This window comes from Canis aureus, chromosome 27 (assembly GCF_053574225.1).
Source record: "Canis aureus isolate CA01 chromosome 27, VMU_Caureus_v.1.0, whole genome shotgun sequence".
Classification (NCBI taxonomy): Eukaryota; Metazoa; Chordata; class Mammalia; order Carnivora; family Canidae; genus Canis; species Canis aureus.
Genome location: NC_135637.1, coordinates 22,684,586 through 22,706,745, shown reverse-complemented (window position 1 = coordinate 22,706,745; position 22,160 = coordinate 22,684,586). Strand labels below are relative to the sequence as shown.

Genomic DNA, 22,160 nt, shown 5'->3' with positions numbered 1-22,160 from the left:
CTCAGGTCACGATCTCAGGATCGTGAGATGGAGCCCCACGTTGGGCTCTGTGCTCGGTGGGGAGTCTGCTTCTCCCTCTGCTTCTCCCCCTACTCGTGCCCTCTCACACGTGCTGTTTCTTGCTCTCAAAAAAAATAATAAATAAATGGAATCTTAAAAAATAAAAATAAAACAACCACTTGCAAGGGTCTGCTTCTATGGCAACCCAAACTACCAACAATCCCACAAAAGAGGGCTCGTCATGAGACTCACAGAAGATGGCTCATTCACTCATTCAACAAGTATTCCTTGCAGGTTCACAAAATGTCACACATTATGCTGAATATTAGGGACACGATAATGAACCTGATACAATACACAGGAACAGGCAGTGGGTGCTCCATACATGTATGATTATCATCACTCTAGGCCAGAGCTTTCAAACTGGTGGCCCCTGGACATCAAAAAGCAGCTGGAAGTGAGCAGCAGCTACCCTTCCCCCCTCCCACAGGAAATGGGCTATTTGCCCCAATCCCCCCCCTCCCCACTCCCTAGAGTTCCACACTCGGTCTGACTCCATTTATTTACATACCCACCCGGCCCCCAGGGTATGGGAGGTTGAGAGCCCTGGCCTATATCTTAATCAACGTTTTACAAAACTGACGCAGCCTTCCTACTCACCTTTAAACTGTCTCGAGTCCCCGACTCGCACCGGCAGGGCCCCATTCTGGTCTCCTTGGCCTCAGAACTGTCTCCGGAGAGGCTGGACCTCCCTTTGGGCTGCTCTTGCCTCCTCTCTCTGGCTTCCTGCATGACACACAGGCCCTCCCGGATTTTGGCAGAGGGGCCTTTCTCCGAATAGGCCCTCTTGACATCCAGCAGTGGCCTGCCGCAGTCATACGGGTGATCACCCCACTGGACGGCACTGCCCTCCTCTCCCCTCCCGACGGATTTCCTTGGGGTCCCTTTCTTCTGGTCAGTGGGAGAGGATCTGGCCAAAACGCAGGCCCCACCACCCAGATCTTCCCAGGGAGTGGGCTTGGACTCGGCTGGGTAGTTCTGATAGTTTGCACTCTGATGTTTACTAACAAAGTCCTTTCTGTCATCCTCGGGGATTCCCGAAACTTTTCTCCTGGGACCAGAAGAGGCCCCTGGATATTTTTCAGAAGGAGCCGAGAGGGGCAGAGCCCACAGAGGAGGGCTGAATCTGGTGTTCGCGGCTGCCCCTGGGGTCTCTGCCGGCTGCTTGCCTGAGCCGAGAGAAGAACTGTGGTTTGCTTCGGCAAAACTGGCTTGTGTCCGGACACCCTCGGCTTCGGACCTCTCCTTCCAGCTCCTCCTTCTCGGCTCTAGCCTGCCTTGCTGGCCTGGCCTCTCCTGAGTTGAGCCGCTGGGCGCTGCAGGTGTACCCTCCACCTGCTCCTGAACCTCCTGCTTCTTGTACTCCGCCATCAGGGCGTCGATGTCCAGCACGCTGGATCTGTAGCCATCTTTGACTTTACCTGGGACCTTCACGCTGATCACTTCGGTGTCCCTTCTGATGAGGAGATCGCTGGCTTCTGGGTGACTTCTGGAAGCCGGGGGTGTTTTGGGGGCATTGCCTGGGGATGTCCTGCTCCCACTCTGAAAACCAGAGCCATCTTCTGGTCCCCAATGGACCCATAAAGCATCAGCACCCATGATTCTTTCACTAGAAGCATCCAGAACCCTGTCCCCAAGAGGCGATGGGCGGTCTGTTGGCTTCAGAGGTTTTGAATAGCTTGTGCCGTCCCGCTCTGTGCCCTTAGACCAGTTGTTACTCCCCTTGGCCTCCAGTGGCTCTTCGTGGTTAAGAGAAACCAAGGCAGATGTTCGAGAATGAGGAGAAGGAGGTGGGACTATTTTTCTAGAATGTTCTGTCAAGTTTTCAGGCCCTGACTTAACAACACTCTTTGCTTTTTGAGTATCAGGAATCTGATATGTCACCGCAAAAAATGTCGCCCTGGGTTCCAAAGAGGACCCTTGCTTCACTGCTGGCCGAGTCTGGTCCTGTGAAGCACCAGGGCTCACCTCCTGCGTCTCCACCCTACTGTGGGATGGCTCAGGTTTTCTTAAGGCACTGGTGGTGGGGCTCAAAGGTTCAGTTTGTCTCTGCTCCACCTTCCAAGAGTTTTCTGGGCCCAGGAAGCTGAATTCATCAAACTTCACGTCATGGGGCAACGTCCTCCGCCGCCACCTCTCGAATCTCTGGTCCACAGGGCCCGCCTTCCGCATCTTGGCCTCAGGCTCCAGCGCCTGGGCCGGTGGTGGTTTGCCCTCACTGGCAGCCACAACTAGGGGCCCCTTCTGCACCCGCACTTCTGCACGCGGCTGTGCTCGGAAGTCAGAGGGCTCATCCAGAGGGCACCCCCGGTGGGGAGCCCTTCCTCCTGCAAAGCTGTAGCCTCCTGACCAGGTTCTGGCCATACCAGGCCCCGCATGCGGGGCCTCCCGGACAGCAGCCTGAATGGCCCTCCCCGAGGTGACTTCGGGACCGCAGGGCCTGGCTGAGCGCTCGCTGTTGCCCTCAGAGTTCAAATCTGAGCCTTTCTCTTCACTGGCCACCAAGGTGGCTTTGTGCCAGTTCATGGTCACCCCACCTGCCCACTTGGGTGACAGGCTATTGCTCCCAAACGTGTCCTTTGGCTCTCGGGAGTCAGGCTTTGGCCCACTCGCTTCATGAAACCCTCGGGCTTCCCAAATCAAACTGACCCTTTGGACAGACCCAACCTGACCTTCCAGCCTGCACTCTGGGTCAGCAGGGGTGACCTCATGGGACTGCTGCCTCCCCTTCGGTGAGAGGTGAGACCTGCTGCTTCGCAGGGTCATGGCTTTTTCCTCTAACGCCGTGGAGACGGCCTCACTGTGCGCCCGGTTGCCCACGGTGTGCATGATGTCATACTTGGGCTCGACCTTCTGGGATAGGGGAGAATTTTTACTGTGTTTTTCATCCAAAGAGTACTCTTCTGAGAGGGGCACGTGATACTGTTTGGGTTCACCATTTGAAAGGGCGGTCCATCCCCATTTCTCTGTACTGGGATTCTCAACCCATCTGGAGTTCTGTTTTGTGAGGTTCGTCTTTTCTGGCAGGTCCCTCCCCAGCCAAGAGCCTCTCTCAGGCCTGGGTTTGAGCTCTGAGACACGGGCATCCGCCACATCTCTGGGGGGTGTGGCCGAGGGACGAAGTCCTGACTGGTTAGCCACTGTGTGTCTCTCCACATGATGCTCAAACACAGTAGCCCACACGGTCTGGAAGCTTCCATCATCTTCTGGAGTGCTGTCAGAAGGGTTCAGAGCTCCCACCGAGCTTTCCCCTCGATAGTTGACAGGGACTTGGTTAGAACCGTCTTTCCGCTCTGTCTGCCTAGACTTCTCCCGGAGCGTCCCAGGCTTCCAGGGGCTTCTTGGAACGGATGTTCCATCCACACCATGCCCTTCCTTTTGCTGGAAAAAAAAAAAAAGAAACAATCCAATTTACGTTAAGGGATTTGAAAGAGAAAGGAAGAGGTGAGCTGATCAAAACAGCTGATTTTAAAATCAAACCATAAGATACCATAAAATTCTAAAGACTGAACACACCCAGTGTGGGTGAGGATGTGAGAAAATGAACACTCTTGGGTACTGTTGGCAAGGACATAAATGGGTACAACTTTTGAACAGTTCAGCATTCATGTCATGATCTTAAAATACTCATTTTCCTTTTAATCTGGCCAATTTCCTCCCAAGATTCTTTTTTGCTTCAGATGCCCAAGTCTGGATAAACAAGAGTGCTAGGGGAGCACTGCAAAGAGAGAAAGCAAACCGACACAGAAATAACCTAAATGCCCATTTGTGGGGCACAGGCCAAATGAGCTCTGACATAATTCAGACAATGGAATGCCACAGGGCACCTGCATCCACAGAAGCGGAGAGGGTCCTCATGTCACCTCTAACAACACATAAAATACTGTAGTGTGGGCGAGAGAAAAGCAGACTGTGGAACAGTGTATTTATAAAACAATACCATTTCTCAACAACTGTGTGTGTATGTGTATATACATGTAGATACACAGTGGAGAAAAGATACAAATCAAACTGTCAGGAAGGGAGTGAGGGGAGGAGGAAGGAATGAGGAGAACATCGCTTTCCCTCTTACACACTCAGTTCTGTTCGGTTTTATAGTATTACTTAGTCATTTCTTAATCTATAAAGATGTCTACTTAATCTAGAAAGAAGTCTCCTTCAACAAGTTAAGGAAACCATCATCTAACCCACCAATCCCATTCCTGGGTAGATACCCAAAAGAAGTGAAAAGAGGGGTTCACACAAAAAATTGTGCACCTATGTCTTTTTTTGTGTGTGTGTGCACCTATGTCTACAGCAGTACACTTCACAATCTTCAAAAGCTAGAAATCACCCAAATGCCTACCTGCAGAAGAACAGATAAACAAATCATGGCCTATCTATACAATGGGATCGTATTCAACCATAAAAAGGAACAAAATACCGATTCATGCTCCAACATAGATGAACCTTGAAAGCAATATTCTGCTAATTGAAAGAAGCCAGACATAAAAGAATACATGTTTTGTAATTCCACTTATATGGAACTCAGAACAGGCAGGTCTATGGGGATAGAAAGTAGATTCGTGGTTGTCAGAGGCCACAGGTGGAAGACGGGAAGTGAATGACTAGCTAAGATTTCCATTTGGAGTGATAAAAAATTCTGGTGGCAGCTGGATAGCTCAGTCAGAAGAGCATGTGGCTCTTAACCTCAAGGTCATGAGTTTAAGCCCCACACTGGGTGTAGAGATTACTTACATTTTAAAAAATAAATAAAAATAAATAAATTCTGGAACGAGATGGTGGTGGTGGTTGTATAATGCTGAGAATACACTTAATGTCACTGAATTATTCACTTTAGAATTGTTAGGATGTGGTGCTTGGGTGGCTCAATCTGTTGAGTGTCCAAATCTTGATTTCAGCTCAGATCATGACCTCAGGGTCCTGGGATGGAGCCCCCTGTGTGTCTCTTGGGCTCCCCACTCAGCAGGGAATCTGCTTGTCTGCCTCTCCCTCTGCCCCTCCTCACCCCCACTCATGATCTCTATCTCTCACAAAAAAATGAATAAATCTTAAATAAAAATAAAATAAAATAATTAGGATACACACAGAGCTACAGTTTGCCAATCTCTACTGCAGATGATGGAATGCCATTAAAGAATTCAAAAGCTATTTTCATTTAAAGTGTTGACTCACATTTTATTACATAAAATTTGCATACATAATGTATGAATCCATTCTCTTCTCTTTTTTTTTTAAGATTTTATTTATTTATTCATGAGAGACACACAGAGAGAGGCAGAAACATAGGCAAGGGGAGAATTAGGCTCCCTGCAAGGAGTCTGATGCAGAACTCGATCCCAGGACCCTGGGATCATGCCCTGAGCCAAAGGCAGACACTCAACCACTGAGCCACTCAGGTGCTCCTGAATCCATTCTTTCTAAACAAGACAAAGCTCAAGTCCTTTTGAGACTTCAAATATTCTACTACCAGTGCCCTTCCTGGATAACAGCTGTTATCAATGGGGAGGAGTGTATCTTTGAAGAATGTTCTGGAACTTTCTCCTAGTATTGTGTGTGTATATTTTCATATATGTGTGTATGTGTGTATATATACATTTTTAAATTTTATTTATTTATTTATTTGAGAGAGAGAGAGAGCAAGTGTGAGCTGGGGGAGGGACTGAGGGAGAAGCATACTCCCTGCTGAGCGGGGCATCTAATGTGGGACTCCATCCCAGGACCCCGAGATCATGACCTGAGCTGAAGGCAGATGCTTAACCAAGAGAGCCACTCAGGCACCCTGAGAAAGATTGTTTTTAAATTTAAAAATATATTCACTGTTCTCAAAAACAAATTAAAATTGTATATTTCGTGTTATGTGTCTTTTACTACAATAAAAAGAATTACCAAAAGAAAAATCTATTTACAGAGATCAAATCTCTGTAATCTCAAATAATAAATAAAGCAAGGAAGGGTTCCTTTATTAACTTTCATTTCTTAAAAGTTTTCCAAACATATACAAAAGTAGAGAGAAAATAATAAATTCACCTCAACCCATCCCCTAGATTCAATGACAACCAGCACTTTGTCCCACTTGCTTCACATGGTCCTTTCGGTTCTTGTTACCACTACACCATTTTAATGCGAATATAAGAGGCTTTTACTTCAATGGGACCCTCTCTCCACCATTTTCAAAGAAGTGTTTCAGAACATCCAAGGACAAAAAGCAGGGAAAACCCCACCTCAGGAGTGGTGGGCACTGCCCCTCGGATCCAGCTCACAGTGTACAAGTGGGCTTGCCAACAAGCTCTGGTGTTTAAAAGTCTGCATACGTGTCTTAAAAAGTGAAACCTCCACCTACCATACCATCCAGCCATTCCTAGGCATTTACCCAAGAGAAAAGAAAATAGATGTCCCTACAAAGCCTTGCCCACAAATGTTCAGAGCTCTTTTACATGCAAAGGCCCCCCAAAACAGGAAACAACCCAAACATCCATTAACAGGCCAAATGGATAAACAGATCATGTCTGCCCACACAACGGAATGCAACCCAGCTACAGAAAGGAATAAACTATTGATACACACATGGACACGATATGACACATCTCAAAATAATTATTCTGGGTGAAAGAAGACAGATCAAAAAAAAAAAAAAGCACTGGTTGCATTTATAGAAAAATCTAGAAAAAACCTACAAAATGCATACTCGTCTAGAATAACAGAAAGCAGATCAGTGGCTGTTTGGGGGTAGGAGGAGGGGACAAGGGTGGCTACAAAAAAAGAAACTTGCACGTGCCGGAGATGTTCAGTATCGTGATGGTGATATAGTTTCAAAACTCATATATATGCTGTTTAAAAAAAAAGAATTAAAACTCTGCACGAAGCATCAACCACAAATGGGTCAGACCTAGTGGTTATTTTATGAGCTTTTCCTTGTTAAATGGATTAAATAAAAATACTTTCAAGCAATTTAGTTGCTGGTATTTTTCCCTCATTCTGCTACTGCTAGGTGATGAGCTAAGGTAGGGAAGGGAACAAGGACCCTGATAAGGGAAACACAGGGAGTTACTATTAACAGTTTTAAACCTAAATTTTAATTTCTTAATAAAGCAGGTGTTCGTACCTACGAAAGCCAGGTCCCTCTTCCTCTATGCACAGGAAAAAATAAATACAACCTGGCAATGACATTTGTAAATAATACTTAACACTAAGGAGAGCAGAATCACAAACCCAAAAGGGACTTGAAAAGTGCTTCATGAGAGGCTTCTAATTCTTTTCTGGGTCTTGTAGATTAGACAACAGCTCTTTTTCTAGTCACTAAAGCTACCCACTGGAAAACAAGATGTGCCACACACAGGACTCTTTCCTTACCTTTTCCCCAGGTTCCTTAGGAAGTTCACCACTCAACTCAGAACACTTCTCGTATCTGACATCATTGCTCGATGCTGGACTTGAAAACCTGGTACAGAGATCCACGTTACTTGTATGGGACCAGAATCTGTGACTCCCTCCAGCCCACACCCTGCAACTAGCTCAGGAACCAGGAGTGAGGTCAGCATTAAAATCAACAAAGGAACATTGCCTGGTTTGCTTTGAGAAAAGATGTGTCCTCTCCAGTTGCCAAACCAAGAAGGGCCCAGAGGGGACAGCTTACCTTAAACACAGCATCATTGGATGGCAGGAGCCCCAGGCTTGGGTGAAGAGACCTGAGTGCTAGTCCCAGCTCTAACTGCCTCCCCACTTCAGGAGCTTGGGTCATGCTTGTGACCTCACCTGAGCCTCTGTCTCTTCATCTATAAAACGGGGATAATTAACACCTCCCCATCATCTTTTGTAGGGCAGATAAGAGGCTACCCAAGGCCCTAATAGCTATGTGAGGGCGTTCAGGGAAGAGTAAAGATGCCCCAGGAGGGATAATTAATGGTTGTTGTTAGCAACCCCAGGCACAACAACCACCCCACCACAGACCTGCCATGGGACTCGGGGGCGGTGGGCTGTCATGGAATGTGTGGGGGCACAGGCGTGTTTCTGCTTCTCTGGGTAACCTTGGCCAAATCATTGCCCTTCTCTGGGCCTCAGTTTCTTCACTTGCCAAGGGGAAGAGAAAGAAAGGGTGTTCTGGTGCTAGAATGTTCCCATCTCTGAAGGGCTCCCTGGAATGGATCCCTAAAGATGAATTTGGGGCTGGGGGCTACAGAGACAAGGGAGGGGAGAGAGATAAACCACTTAACCATGTCCCACTCTACAATCCTCCAGAGTCTGCCTCCTGGGAGGCATGAGGCCTTGGAGGAGTTATTTCCAAACTCAAGCCTCAGTTTCCCCATCTGTCAAATGAGAATAACCCAAGGCACTAGGAGGACACAGGATAAGGTGTGTGAGGTCCCTAGCATGGGACACCTCTTTCTCTGTTACCTTAACTTGGGCCTGGCTGCACATGAGAATCACCTGGGAAGCTTTTATAAAAGACCAAGATATGAGCCCCCTCCCCAGACTAAGTCCGAATCTTGGGGCAGGGGGACAGGGGGTGGTGGGGGGTATGCCCTAGGCCTCGGCATTTTTTTCCAGATGATCCTAAATACTCAGAGGCACTGGTCTCACCCTGGCCAGCTGGCTGTCCTGGTTCCCAAGGGCAGTCTGCCCAGAGGTGGCCCCTGGGAGCTCCGACCTAACAAGAGTATGTCAGTGGCACGCATGTCATTAACAAGCTGGTGGACACACCCAGTGGCATCTCCCTGTTGTAGCTGGGAAGCCAGGAAAACAAAGGAGCAAAGAGATGTCAGAGGCCAGCCGAGCTTAGAAAACCATCCACTAGCAGGATTCATAATATCATTTGGAGCTACGTTGTGACGGCTTCCTTTGGGCAGAGTGAGTCACAGCATTATCTATGAGTCTGCCTTAATCCTTCCAGGAAGGTTTCCGTTTTAAAGACAAAGAAACCAAGGCTCAAAAGGGGGAAGGGTCTTGCTCAAGCTATCTTGACCCATTCGATTTTATTTTGGGGGGCCAGGCATGGAGGCTTAGGCCAGACAGTCACGTCCTCAGGCTTCTGGAAAGGCAAGGTTAGCCAGAGACCCAGGCTGTGCTGGAATTCCACGGGGCTCCAGACTTCCTGGCGGTATTTCACCTCAACTATCTGCATCTGTGAAATGGGCACAATACCTCCCACTGCAAAGCGCAAAGGAAAAGGAACTGCTGGCAGGAGCTGGACCCAGAGGGGAGCTGCGTTACGTCTCCACAGCCCAGCTCCTATCCTGAGAAGCTAAGGCCACCTCCTCTCAGGGGCTGGGGGTACATCGAGGTGCAGGGGGATGTAGGTTGTAAGGTGCCTAGTGCAGAGCCTGGAGCCCGGCTCCCTTTCCCGAGGGGCCTCTGGTAAGCGGTGTGAGGCAGCTCAAGGCTGAGCGAAGCCCGTGGCACGTTCCCACTTACAGTTTGGTCAGATCCGCCGACAGCGGCCGTGCCTGGAAGGTCTTCCTCCTGGGCTCCGGCTTGGCCTCTGAGCTCTCGGCGGCCCAGCCTTTGATCCGCTCCTGGACACTCACACCCACTTTCTCAGGCTCCAGGGCGGCTGGCGGAGGCCCGGGGGCGGCCAGTGCGGGCCCAGATTCTGCTGCCGAGGTCAAGGTGCTCTCCTCCACAAACAGGCTGACGCGCCCCTTGACGCTGCTCCGGGGGGCCCGTGCTCCCTCCAGCCGGCTGTCCCCATCAGCTGCTCTGCTCTTGACCTCAGCCAAGTCCTGCTCTCTCCCGGGTCTGGGTGAGGGGGACGGGGGCGCCCTCTCGGGCTCCCTGAGCGGCTTAGCTTGCTCTTCCCCGGGCTGCTGCTCATCCGTGGGGGTGCCCCTGGCCGAGCCCCCCGCAGTTCTGGGGCTGCCTGTCTCCGCCTGCCTAAAAAGCACCTTCTCCCTCTGTTCTCGGGTCTTCCTGGCTACTTCCAGGGAGTCTGAGTCTGGGTCATGAAGGCGAGGGTGTTCTTTGACCAAACACTCGGCATCCACTCTGGGCTCCGGGTCGGACCTCTCAGGGCCCCGCCACTGGACAGGGGAACCTGCGGTGGCCTCGTCCGCCACCCTCTTCAGCAAGGCCTCTTTGCTCTCAAACCGGGCTGTGAGGTCCATGGACAGGGGCCTGGGCCTCCTCACCCATGTCTTCTCAGGCGGGGTCGGGGGCGCTTTGCCCCCAGTGGCCGCCCCGCCGGGGCCCGGCTTCTGAGGCTGAATGGACTCGATGAAGACGGCCGACACGGGCCTTCTCCTCAGGCGAGGCCTGGGCTCCAGAGCGGGGTCCCCCGTGTCCTCCACGCTGCTGGCCTTCGACAGAGTCTCACTTGGGCCTGCCTCCTCCTGCGGGGCAGCTGACCTGGTGTCCTGCGACAGGGAGGCCGGCCGGGGAAGGGTCCCAGGCTTTCGGGCAGGCAGGGCAGGCTTGGCGGCCACCTCGGGCCGGGACCCCGACGTGGGCTCCTGAGACACACCCGTGGTGGCCTCCCGAGCCCCCTCACCGACCCCCTTCCCCAGAGCGGGGCCGGCTTTGCTGGTTTCAAAGACAATCATGGTGTTGGGTCGGGGCCGCAGGAAGGTGGTCTTGTGAAACAGGGACGAGCTTCTCCTCAGGCCCTCCCCGTTCCCTGCCTCCTGCCCCACCAGGCCGGGCATCTTGTCCCCCAGGTCCTTTCCCACCAGGTCCTGGGAGCGCCCACAGGGAGGTGCCGGGCTGGCCGGGCCGGGCCCCGAGGACGGGACAGGGGCTTTCACGTCCAGGGCCTTCTCCCTGCAGAAGGGCTTGGGGGCAAGTCTGGGCAGCGGGAGCAAGCGGGTCGGGCTCCTCAGGGGGCTTTTTCCTTCCAAGAGCAACGCTGAGGGCGCCCCAGGGGCGTCGCCGGGCTGCGCGAAGTAGGTCCTCTTCAGGGTCTCCTCCTTGGCGATCTCGCCGAGGCCCGGCACTCCTGTCAGGGAAGTTAAGGAACCCACCTCGACCCGCGTCGCCATGGCTACGGTCCTGGATCCATGGGGATTAAGAACATCTGAGCTACAGAAGCAACCACTGAAAGGGAAAAGCAAAGGACAGGAAAAAAAATAAGTAAATTTAAATCTCAGTCAACGTCTGAGTCCAAGCAGAGCGGTTAAGGGGGGGGAATGGGCCCAGGAGGCCAGAGCTCTCCACCAACCTCACCAGGCAAGCCTGGACCAGCCTCTCCACCTCTCAGAGCCCTGGGCAAAGGGAGTGGACTGGATGGGCCACCTCTGAGGATGGGCCACCTCTGAAGGCCCAATGGTGGGGAAAGGTGCGACACTGTCTAGGACTGGCCCCACTCAGCTGATCTCAAGGCCAGCTCTCAGGGTAAAAAGGGATTATTATCTCTGCTGCATAGAGAAGAAAACCAGCTCAGAGGGGCCAAGGAGCTGGCCTGATGTCACTTAGAGAGCAAGAGGCAATATCGGCATTTGAACCAGGTCGGACTCCAAACATCCACCTGATACTCCCAGCAAAAGCCCCGCTGAGGGCATCCTCACGTCCCCTCACCCGTTTTCCCCAAGTAATTCCCCATTTTGGGGCCTGCCCACATCAGGCATCCCCGCTGACCCTCCTCACAGCCCTGTGCCGAGCACCAAGCACAGAGAGGGTAGAGGACCAGCCCCAGTTTATGCAGCAGCGGAAAGGAGTCCCTAAGTCCTTAGGGAGTCCTTAAGGTCACAGAGTTGGTCAGTAGCTCCTGAGGCCAAAGCTCAGCCCCCAACGCCAAGAGATTGTCCCTTATCTCCACCTTCCCACCCCTACCCCCTGCTGGCTGCCTTCAGAGCCTCCATGAGAAGAGTAGCGGCTAATGGGGGGGGCTCACCACGGGTGAGGCCTCAAGGTAAGCCAGGCGCTTCGTGTCTTATAAATCACATCCTCTTTATAACCCTACGAGGTGGGTGCGATGATCGTCAGACCGCCGTTTTGCAGCGGCTCTGGCGCAAGCCCCTTGGGCATCCAGCTACAAGCTCTGTTCTCTCCAGTCAGGAGCCCTCCTCTCATATTAATCCCTGCACAACCCTGAGACGCAGGGGCTTATCGCGATCACCATCACTGTGAGGATGAAGAGTCAGGGCCCAGAGAGGTCACCTGACTTGCCTGCATCACACAGCTCAGACTCAACCTCATGTCCTCACCCCATGCAACGCGGCCTTCTTAAACATTCTATCTTTTTTCGTTTCTGGTCTTAGAAAGGGCCAGACAAGTCACTGTTCTGGATCAGCCCCCACCACCCTGCCCCCACCTTCATGCCTGTGTTCTCTGCGGGCCCCCGTCTAGATGGACATGAAGTAGAAGGTATTTTAGTTAAACGCGAGTCTCCTGCTTCCCTTCCTGGGGCCCCACTCTGCTGCCCCCGGCTCTGACTCACTCGGCAGCCTGCAGGAAAGAAAGGCAGACAGATTTTGATATTTTCTCTTCCTTACATGCTCGATGGTGCTAACAGATTTCTTCTCCCCAAACTGGAGAACGCTGTCTAGACAGGGTTAGAGGCAGCGAAGAGGGCTAGATACGGAGCATCGGAGAATCGGACGATGGCAGGGTTGGAAGGCAGATCGAGTCCTGCCCCAAATCAGGACCATTCACCTTTAGAAGCCAGTCCCCGTGGCCCCCTGGAAACACTGCTTTGGGACACACACATAGCCCGGACACGAGACCCAGAGCAACGAGAGGATCCGAAACACGGAGAGGAAATCCCTTGGCAGAGCCCACTGGCACCCTCCTCCTCCTGGACACTCCGGCCCCACTTACCCGAGCTGGCACGCCCTGGCTGGGGACGTGTGCCTGCCTGAGAGAGTCAGCGGTGTCACGTCCCATCGCGAACGGGGCTGGCGCACACTGCTGTGGTGGCAGGAGCGGGTGGGGGGTGGGGGCTCGTCCCCCACCACACCCCCAGGCTGAGCCTCAGCAGGTCTCAAGAGACACAGGACCACAGCCTAAGCTCCAGAGTTCCGGAAGTGTGTGCACAGACGGCACAAAAGCTCCAACTGCATCCGCTGGCATCATCTCCAGCTTGTAAAACGCACACTCCTCTCGGCTTCTCAATATCGTAGCATAAAGAGGGCTGAGTCCACGGTGGGTGCTCAATAGAAATCTCCCCCGTTCCTCTGCAACATGTTCACTGAGCACCTACCATGTGTGCAAAGATGAGCAATAAAAGTCCCCTGCGTTCAGGGAACTCACAGTCTTGTGTAAGAAACACACATGCACACACACACACACACACACACAGCAGCAATTACAACTCTAGGTAATAAATACCATGGTATATAAAGGGGGATGTGGGAGCACAGGATTAGTATTAGCTGCTTAGAATTGGGAATGGTGATCCCGGAAGACTCCCCAGGCTGAGAGGCGACACGAGAGAATGCAAGTTGTTGGCTAATTTGGGAGCTGTTTCTCCTGGCTCAGAAGTATTTGAACATTCCATCTGCTCCAGGTCTTGAAACACCACCTCAGGGCCTTTGCACAAGCTGTGCCTGCTGGCTGGAATACCCTTCTCATTCACACAGACACCGGCCCAGCCCTCAGAACAGAGCTCAGGCATCTCTGTAATCCTCCCCACCCCCAACCACTACACACACACAACCTGGTACAATCTTCCTCTTACATGTCCATGGAGCACCAGACATCCTTGGCAGGACTCGTCATAGCTCCATAGTTGCATTTAATGCTGCCTGAACTTTCACTTTATACTCGTCTCTCCCTTTCAACGGCAAGCCCCCAGAAGACATCCAGAGTCCCCAGAAGCTAGCACAGCGGCCTGACATATAATAGCACCGAATACATACTTGTTGATTACATAAATAACAGTTGAATGAATAAATAGATGAATGAAGAGGTATTCTTCTGCTCCCCACTCTTCTTGGATTTTTTTTTTAAGATTTTACTTATTTATTCATGAAAGGCATAGAGGCAGAGACATAGAGGGAGAAGCAGGCTCCCTGCAGGAAGCCCGATGTGGGATTCGATCCCAGGACCCTGGGATCATGCCCTGAGCTGAAGGCAGACGCTCAACCACTGAGCCACCCGGTAGTCCCCCTTCAAGGATTCTGAACAAGGACAGGTACCACCAGTTTCATGATGCTAAGCAATCTAGGACACAGGAAGAGTTACTCCGGTTCTGGCAAGCTGGGTAGTGGCCAACGGTCAATTGCTACTAGATGACAAAACCCTGTGAAGAGCTAAGCTGGAAGCTCAACCTGCTGACCTCCCCAAGATCACCCCAAGCCCCCAGTTTTGCTGGACCATAGGGAGGAGCTCTACTGCTCAACAGGCCTGCTGTCAGCCACCTGCTGTGACCACATTATCCCTTCACTGTCCTGCCGCCAGCTCATCTGCCCAAGTGTGGCTGGGATGCTTCCCTGCACAGCTTGTCCTGGGGAAGGAAGTCACCCACAGCAACCGCTGGCAAATTAGGATCAACGGTACATATCTCCCCACTCTGGGATCCTTGAACCCACCCAGCTCAGGGGCCATCCCACAGGGCAGTAAAGGGGGAAAGAAGAGTCTTGGTCCATACCCCTCGTAACCAAACAATGTCTCTGTTATCTGTAATCTGCTTCACATCTTGGGCTTCCTCTTGAGTTTCCGTTTCAAATGCCTGGCAAATGCCTGGTATATAAATATGGCTGTACCAATGCATCCGCGAATTAATTAATACATCAGTGAACAAAGGGGGGAAAAGAGACACGTTTTTTGGTTTTGTTTTGGTTTTGTTTTGTTTTGTTTTGTTTTTGAATCACCACAATAAACAGCTAAGGAACATTTTAAAGTCTCTCCCAAACCTAGAAACACAGGACTCTCAGGGTTTCGCTGAACCTGTCATAAAAAACACAAGGAAACTGATTGAAATGTACGCTTTAAAACCTTACTTTAAATGCATCACATATGTCATGCTTAATTTAAGACATGTCGGTCTCTTCCAAAACACTCCAGAAGCTCGCTCCACACAGGGGCCAGCTGCTATGTCTTGTGTGGCCTCGCTCACTCTTTGTAAATGCATTAGCACTATCGGCCAAAGCCAAGAAAACAAGAGCTCCCGAAGAAAGAGGGGGCGAGGAGTGCGAGCCACCTCTCGGGTTGTATCTATATGAGCCATCACAGAGCGCGGCATCAGGGACAGACGGGGAGCCTGTGGCCACAGTGGGCCAGAGGGCAGAGGATGCCAGTCTGACCTGGAGCAGTGAGGGCATCAGCAGGAACATGCCACCGAACCTTCCAGGTCTACAGGTTAGCTTTCCCAGAGTGGCTTTTGCAATGTCTGAAATGCCCATTTCCTGAATCTTTTTTTAAGATTTTATTTATTTATTCATGAGAGACACAAAGAGAGGGGCAGAGACACAGGCAGAGGGAGAAGCAGGCTCCCTGCGGGGTGGTGCCCGATGTGGGACTCGATTCCAGGACCCCGGGATCAGGACCTGAGCCAAAGGCAGATGCTCAGCCACTGAGCCACCCGGGCATCCCTGCAGTTTTCTGCAAAGAAACCCATTTTCCCAGGAACTGAAGCACCAGGCCCCACAATTGTGGACATTCGGCGGGAGTCAATGCAGAGCATCCATTTGTCCATGCGCCGTCCTACTGACTGTCCTGCAAACCAGGTTCTGTGCTTGGTGCTGGGGGTGTAGCCATGTGGCTCACAGCCTCCTCCTCCTCCCGACCGAACCACATAGGGAGAAGGCAAGAGAAGCACCTCCATTCAGAACCAAACAGTTTGGCAGCTTTTCTCTCAGATTCAGAGGCGCTGATTCGTTCTAACAGCTGCTGCAGATCTTTCGTAATTACACCCTTAAATCCGATCTGGGAGCTCACCAGTCATTCACTCAGCCATCTCTGGGTGCCGTTTCCCGGGAATGCCACCATCTGCTGAGGGGTGTGAGCCAGTCCTCACGCCTTCCAGTGTCTTCCGGAATGTGACCTGGCCTCCCAAATCTGCAAATCCACCCTGTGTGGCGCCCTGCGGGAGGTGCCAAGTGCAGGCCCGCGTCCCTCCCAGGAGGGCAGGGCTGCAGTAAACGTCCACCCACGGGCCCCAGAAGGAAGGGGCCCGATGGCTGATGGCACTGGAGTACACACATCCTCTCCTCTCCGTCCCCATGGCAACGGCCCTAGCTCATTCGTTCGTTCATTTGTCCGTTCGTTCATTCATTCCAATACACAATTATTGAGCACCTACCACGTACCAGGCTCCGGGCCGGGCGCTAGGGACACAGCAGTGAACACAACACATGGAAAACCCTGTGCCCACGGAGCCGGCAGTCAAGAAGATAGGAATAAACAACATAAATAAACAAGATACACAGAAAGTTGGACAAGCGACCCTAAAAAGGAGAGTGGCCCGGGAAAACTTCATGAAGAAGGGACACTGAAAACCCACCTCCTCGCTGACATTCCTGTCTGCTGGAGCCTCCTCCAATCTACTCTCGCAGCACTAGAGTGAGGCTATGACTCGCAAGCACCATCGCGCCACCCCTCCTTGTTCAGAGCAAAGCATGTCAAACTCCATCCCTAAGACCTGGCAGGATCCGGATCCCCTTCATACCCCCCCCACTCGGGCCCTGTCTATCTGTCTGTCTCTAGCACGCACTCACGTACTTACTTTAGCACAATGAACCCCCCAGACAGGTCACAAGACACCCTATGCTCTTCCGTGCCTCCACGCCTCTACACTGCCGTTTCCTACCGCTTACTAATTCCTAGGCATCCCTCAGTCCTGAGCTCCAAAATGCCACCTCCTCCAGGAAGCCTGCCCTGCTGCCCTAGGGCGGGTTCAAGTGCCCCCTTTGTGCTGTGCTATCTAAGTCTCTGTTTCTCCCTAGCCTGGTGTTGATCACATACGTGGTGACTGTTTCCTCTGCTAGATGGGGTGATTCTGGGTCCTGGGTCCAGTTCACAACTGTAGCCCCAGGATCTGACGTCAGAAGGGACATAAAGCCAGTGTGTAGAAAAGTATTCGAAGGGAGGGGATCCCTGGGTGGCTCGGCAGTTTAGTGCCTGCCTTTGGCCCAGGGTGCGATCCTGGAGTCCCGGGATCGAGTCCCATGTCGGGCTCCCGGCATAAGTAAATCTTTAAAAAAAAAAAAAAAAAAAGTATTTGAAGGGAAAGCATCCCTGAGAGAAGGAAATAGAGCATCCCATTAGCCATGGCTCTGGGGAAACAGATATACTCATCTGCTCCCAAGGCCAGTGTCCGTTATAAAAGCAAATCGGCAATATTCACTCTCAATCACTATTTTTTGAGACTCCCTCAAGAGTCAGGCACCACACTATGTGACTCTGTGCACCTTCTGCCTTCTCCCATCTAATATTCACAACTCTGTACTTCTCAAATTATTACCACCGCTCTAGAGATGAGGAAAACACAGTTTTGAAAATGAGCCGGCTCACATGGCAAGGAGGGGCTGAGCTAGGGTTGAAATCTTCTGACTATAAACCAAGTGTATTTCTCCAATATATTCACCCCCAGGCATGCATTTATTTCTTTTTTTTTAAGATTTTATTTATTTATGAGAGACACAGAAAGAGAGGCAGAGACATAGGCAGAGGGAGAAGCAAGATCCCTGCAGGAAGCCTGAGCAGGACTCGATCTCAGGACCCCAGGATCACGACCTGAGCCAAAGGCAGACGCTCAACCACTGAGCCACTCAGGCGTCCCACATGCATTTATTTTTGATTCAGTAACCCTGTTTCTTTTTTTGCCCAAAGATTTTATTTATTTACTTACTTACTTACTTACTTACTTATTTGGGGGAGGGGGGTAGTGGTGGAGGGAGAGGGACAAGCAGACTCTATGCTGAGTGTGAAGCCCAATGCAGGGCTGGGTCCCACAACCCTGAGAGGATGACCTGACCTGAGATTTCAGGTTGTATGTACAAACGAGTCACCCAGGCACTCCTGGTAACCCCGCTTCCAAAAACTTATCCTACGGGGAAAAAAATCTAAGGGAAGAGAGAGCCACCTACACAAACATGTCCTTTACAGTGTTTATGTACACAGGCACAGCAATAACCACCCCTGGATTCAGGGTGGTATGCTATTTGAAACGTCACAAAAATTGCAACATGAGCAGGCAAGACCAGACCTCCCAGTGTCCAGCCAGCACAGAACATTACGAGTGGCACAAAAATCCTGTCCCACTGCAGAAGCAGGTCCTGCTATGACCCCAGCTTATGGATGAGGAAGACTAAGCCAGAGCAGAGTGACCTGCCCATGGGCAACTGGAGTTATGCTGACGCCACCCTTCTCCCTGTCAGATTTCTTCCAAAGTCCACATGGGCTAACTAGAATAACTGCTTTTTTTTTTTTTTTTTTTTAAGGAAGACTTCAGGTGTGCTTTTTTTTTTTTTTTTTAAGATTTTATTTATTTATGAGAAGGAGGGGCAGGGTGAGGAGCAGAGGGAGAGGGATAAGCAGACTCTGCATTAAGCACCAAGCCTGATGCAGGGCTGGATCCCAGAACCCTGAGATCATGACCTGAGCCAAAACCAAAATGTAGGACACTTAACCGAGAGACACCCAGATGCCCTGAGAATAACTGCTTTTCACGATGTTCAGATGTAAAGGATACTTCACAACCATTAGGATGGCTATCATAAAAAACCAAAAAACCAAAACAAAAACAGAACAGAAGCAGTGTTGGCAAGGATGTGGAAAAACTGGAACCTGTGTGCACCACTGTGGGAATATAAAATGGTGCAGAGGCTGTGGAAAACAGGAGGGCAGATCCTCAAAAACTGAACACAGAATTACCACATGGCCCTGCCATCCCACCCCTGAGAGTAGAGACCAGAACAGATACTTGCACACCAGTGTTCAAAGCAACACTATTCACAACAGCCAGAAGGTAGAAACAACCCAAATGTCTACAGAGAGATGAATAAACAAAAGGTGGTATCTCCACACCACGGAATATTATTCGACTTTAAAATGGAAAGATATTCTGATGTGTGTTATAACACAGATGAGCCTTGAGGACATTATGAGAAGTGCAATAAGCCAGTCACAAAAGCACAAATAGTCAAATTCATGGGGATGAAAGTAGAACGGTGGGGGCCAGGTGTTGGGGTAGAAGGGAACAGGGAGTCACAGTGTTTAACGGGGATGGAGTTTCAGTATGAGTTGATGAGAAAGTTCTAGAGATGAATGGTAATGCTGGTTGCACAACAGTGTGTATGTACTTAATGCCACTGAACTGTACACTTAAAAACAGTTAAGAGAAGTCTGTGCTGTATGTATTTTACCACTTTTTTTTTTTTAAAGCAAGAAACTAAACACAAACGTAAAGTAAACCTACTGCTCAAGCTCTAACTACCATGTGATGCAGTTCACGTAGACCTGTGTCCTTTAGGCAAATCTCTGTTAAAGGTCCACACTGGGCCATGCCCCCTCACGCTGGGAATGCAGTGGGAAGGAAGGAGACCCCACTCCTGATCACAGTGGGTCACAGACACAGTCTAGTGGAGGAAGGGGGAAAAGAAAGACCATAAAAATTTGTAGGGGGCCCTGACAGGCAGCAGAAAGTGAGGCTGTAGAAGCCCAAGGAAGTAGTCAGGGACATCTTCCTGGAAGAGGTAACATCTCAATGAACCTGGTAGGAGTCAGCCAAGCAGAGAAAGAGGGCAGTGCCAGCCTACGAGACAGTATATGCACAGGCCCAAAGCTACTGGGAAACAGTCATACAGTGTGAGCCTATTCGTTGACCATCCTTGGGGCAATGTGGGGCTATCTTGGTGGAAAATCTGGGAGGCACAACTTTCTAAAACTCATGCATTTTGTTAACCCAAGTCAGAAATCACATCAGAGAGTACAAAACACTGGTTCAGGAGTCAGAACAGGATGGTTTTCCACACAGTCTGGCTGACCTGGTGCAGATCCCTTGCACTCTTAAAGCACCCAGGTTTGGAGATAAATTATTCCATCATCCTACTTTTTTGTTGTTAATTGTGGTGGAAATTGCATGACATAAAATTCATCATTTCACCCATTTCAAAGCAGACAACACAGTGGCACCTGGCAAATTCACAACATGGTGCCACCATCACCTGTCAAGCCCCAGAATGTTTTGTCACCCCCAAAGGAATCCCGAAAGCCGTCACTCCCCACCCCCAGCCTCTGGCAACCACTACACTCTCACTTTCTGCCTCCATGGATTTGCCATTTCTGGGTATTTCATAAAAATGGAAATCACACAGCACGCCCCTCGCCCTAGATTTGGTCTCAGTTCCTCCACTGTCTTGCTATGAGAGCTTGGGCAAGTCCCTGCCTCCCTCTGAGCCTCAGTTTCCATGAAACAAGATGTTGAACAAGAGGTCACTAAATTCTCTGGGATTTTTTTTTTAAGATTTTATTTCTTTATTCATGAGAGAGAGAGAGACGCAGAGACACAAGCAAAGGGAGAAGCAGGCTCCATGCAGGGAGCCCGATGTGGGACTCAATCCCAGGACTCTAGGATCACACCCTGGGCCGAAGGCAGGCGCCAAACCGCTGAGCCACCCAGGGAACCCCCTCTCCGAGATTTTAAACATTCTGGCATTCTGACTTGGCTCAACCCCAGACTCTTCGGGGCTGCATTATCCACTTTTCTCTGTGCTTGGTGCATCGTCTGCCATGGAGCCAGCTCTCTGGATCCTGAGATGTGTGTTCTAAACCTCCTGGGCCCCCATGATTCCTTATAAAAAAGCAGTACTCCGTAAAGGGTTGTTGAAGGACTAAATAAAATTCTTTTTTGTTTTTAAGTTTTTGGGGTTTTTTTTTTTAAAGATTTTATCCATCAATCATGAGAGACACAGAGAGGCAGAGACAACAGGCAGAGGGAGAAGCAGGCTCCATGCAGGGAGCCCGATGTGGGACTCGATCCCGAGACCCCGGGATCACGCCCTGAGCCAAACGCTCAACGGCTGACCCACCCAGGTGTCCCCTAAATAAAATTCTTACTCCCCTACGGAGGAAAGTAGTGAGAGCGAAGTTTCCTCCAAAGTGTGAACTATCTCTTTAAGAACGGCCTTAATTAGCATGGGCTTGACCTCCGAGTCAAGTTCAAGTTCCAGTGGATTCCCTTTCAGCACACCCGCCATTCCAGACTCTGGAATCCAGAGGAAGAGTTGAGGAGGCTTTTCCCAAACTTGCCCTGGAGCACCAGATACAGGAAAGCGTGACCCAAACTGCTTCAGCCCAACACCCCCTGGCCAGATGCAAGTGCTGATCTGGAGAAAGAATGGTTCACCTTATCTTTACGCCTTTATTTAAACATCCGCCTTTTCAATCCTCATTAGCCTGTTCCTTCCTACTATTTGTGCTATTTCTGGACTGGCTGAAGCCATTAATCAAGCTGCCTTTTTTTGTTTGTTTTTCTCTAAATCAGGGATGGGCAAACTGCAGTCTGCAGGCCACATCCGGCCCACCACCTGTTTTTGTAAATAAAGCTTTATTGTAACACAGCCACACCCATTTATTTGTATTTATGTACAGCTTCTCCCAAGGTATATGAACACAGAGCTGAGGGGTGGCCACAGAGGCCATATGGCCCAGAAAGCCTAAAATATTTACTCTGTGGTCCTTTACAGAAAGAGCTTGGTAGAACCCTGCCCTAGATCGTGGAGAATTCAGTCCCCTGAGACTGGACTCCCTCAAGGAAGTGACATCCCCTCTTCAAAACAGTCAAAACGTCTACACCATTCTGTCTGAGACTTGCCCAGCCACTAGATCTCTTCAGGTGCTCCACATGATAATTATAGAAAACTTCACAAATACAGGTGAGCAAAAATGTTTTTAATAATCCTAAATCCGACCCCCCAGCAGCATTCCAATGTACACCAACCTGGGCATTTCCAGTGTAGATGGGAACTTTCTGTCAAAACTAAAATGGAATCAGACCTGCCATTTAGGAACTTGCTTTTTTTTTTAAATTTCAAAACCTATCATAAACATCCTTCACGTCTATAACTGTACAATCTACACAGCCCTTGCCAATGGTTCTGGAGCATTCCATTTTGTGGGTATCTCATCGTCAGATAATCCATCCCCCACTACAGGATGTGTAGGATATTGCCAGTCGTTGACCATTAAAAACCAAACACTGCAATGAACACCCACATGCACTTATTTTC

General features: G+C 50.4%; 1 protein-coding gene across 6 annotated transcripts in view; it reads right to left on the bottom strand.

Annotated features, from left to right (window-relative positions):
* Positions 1–22,160, bottom strand: part of KIAA1671 (KIAA1671 ortholog) — a 202,032-nt gene that overhangs the window by 132,476 nt on the left and 47,396 nt on the right. For all 6 annotated transcript variants that reach the window (XM_077876093.1, XM_077876097.1, XM_077876098.1 and 3 more), the window contains 3 exons: positions 9,472–11,085; positions 7,414–7,501; positions 661–3,441 (listed from right to left, as the gene is read on the bottom strand). In XM_077876093.1, the coding sequence (XP_077732219.1) occupies positions 661–3,441; positions 7,414–7,501; positions 9,472–11,030 (4,428 nt within the window). In that variant the 5' untranslated portion in view covers positions 11,031–11,085. The remainder of the gene's footprint in view (positions 1–660; positions 3,442–7,413; positions 7,502–9,471; positions 11,086–22,160) is intronic.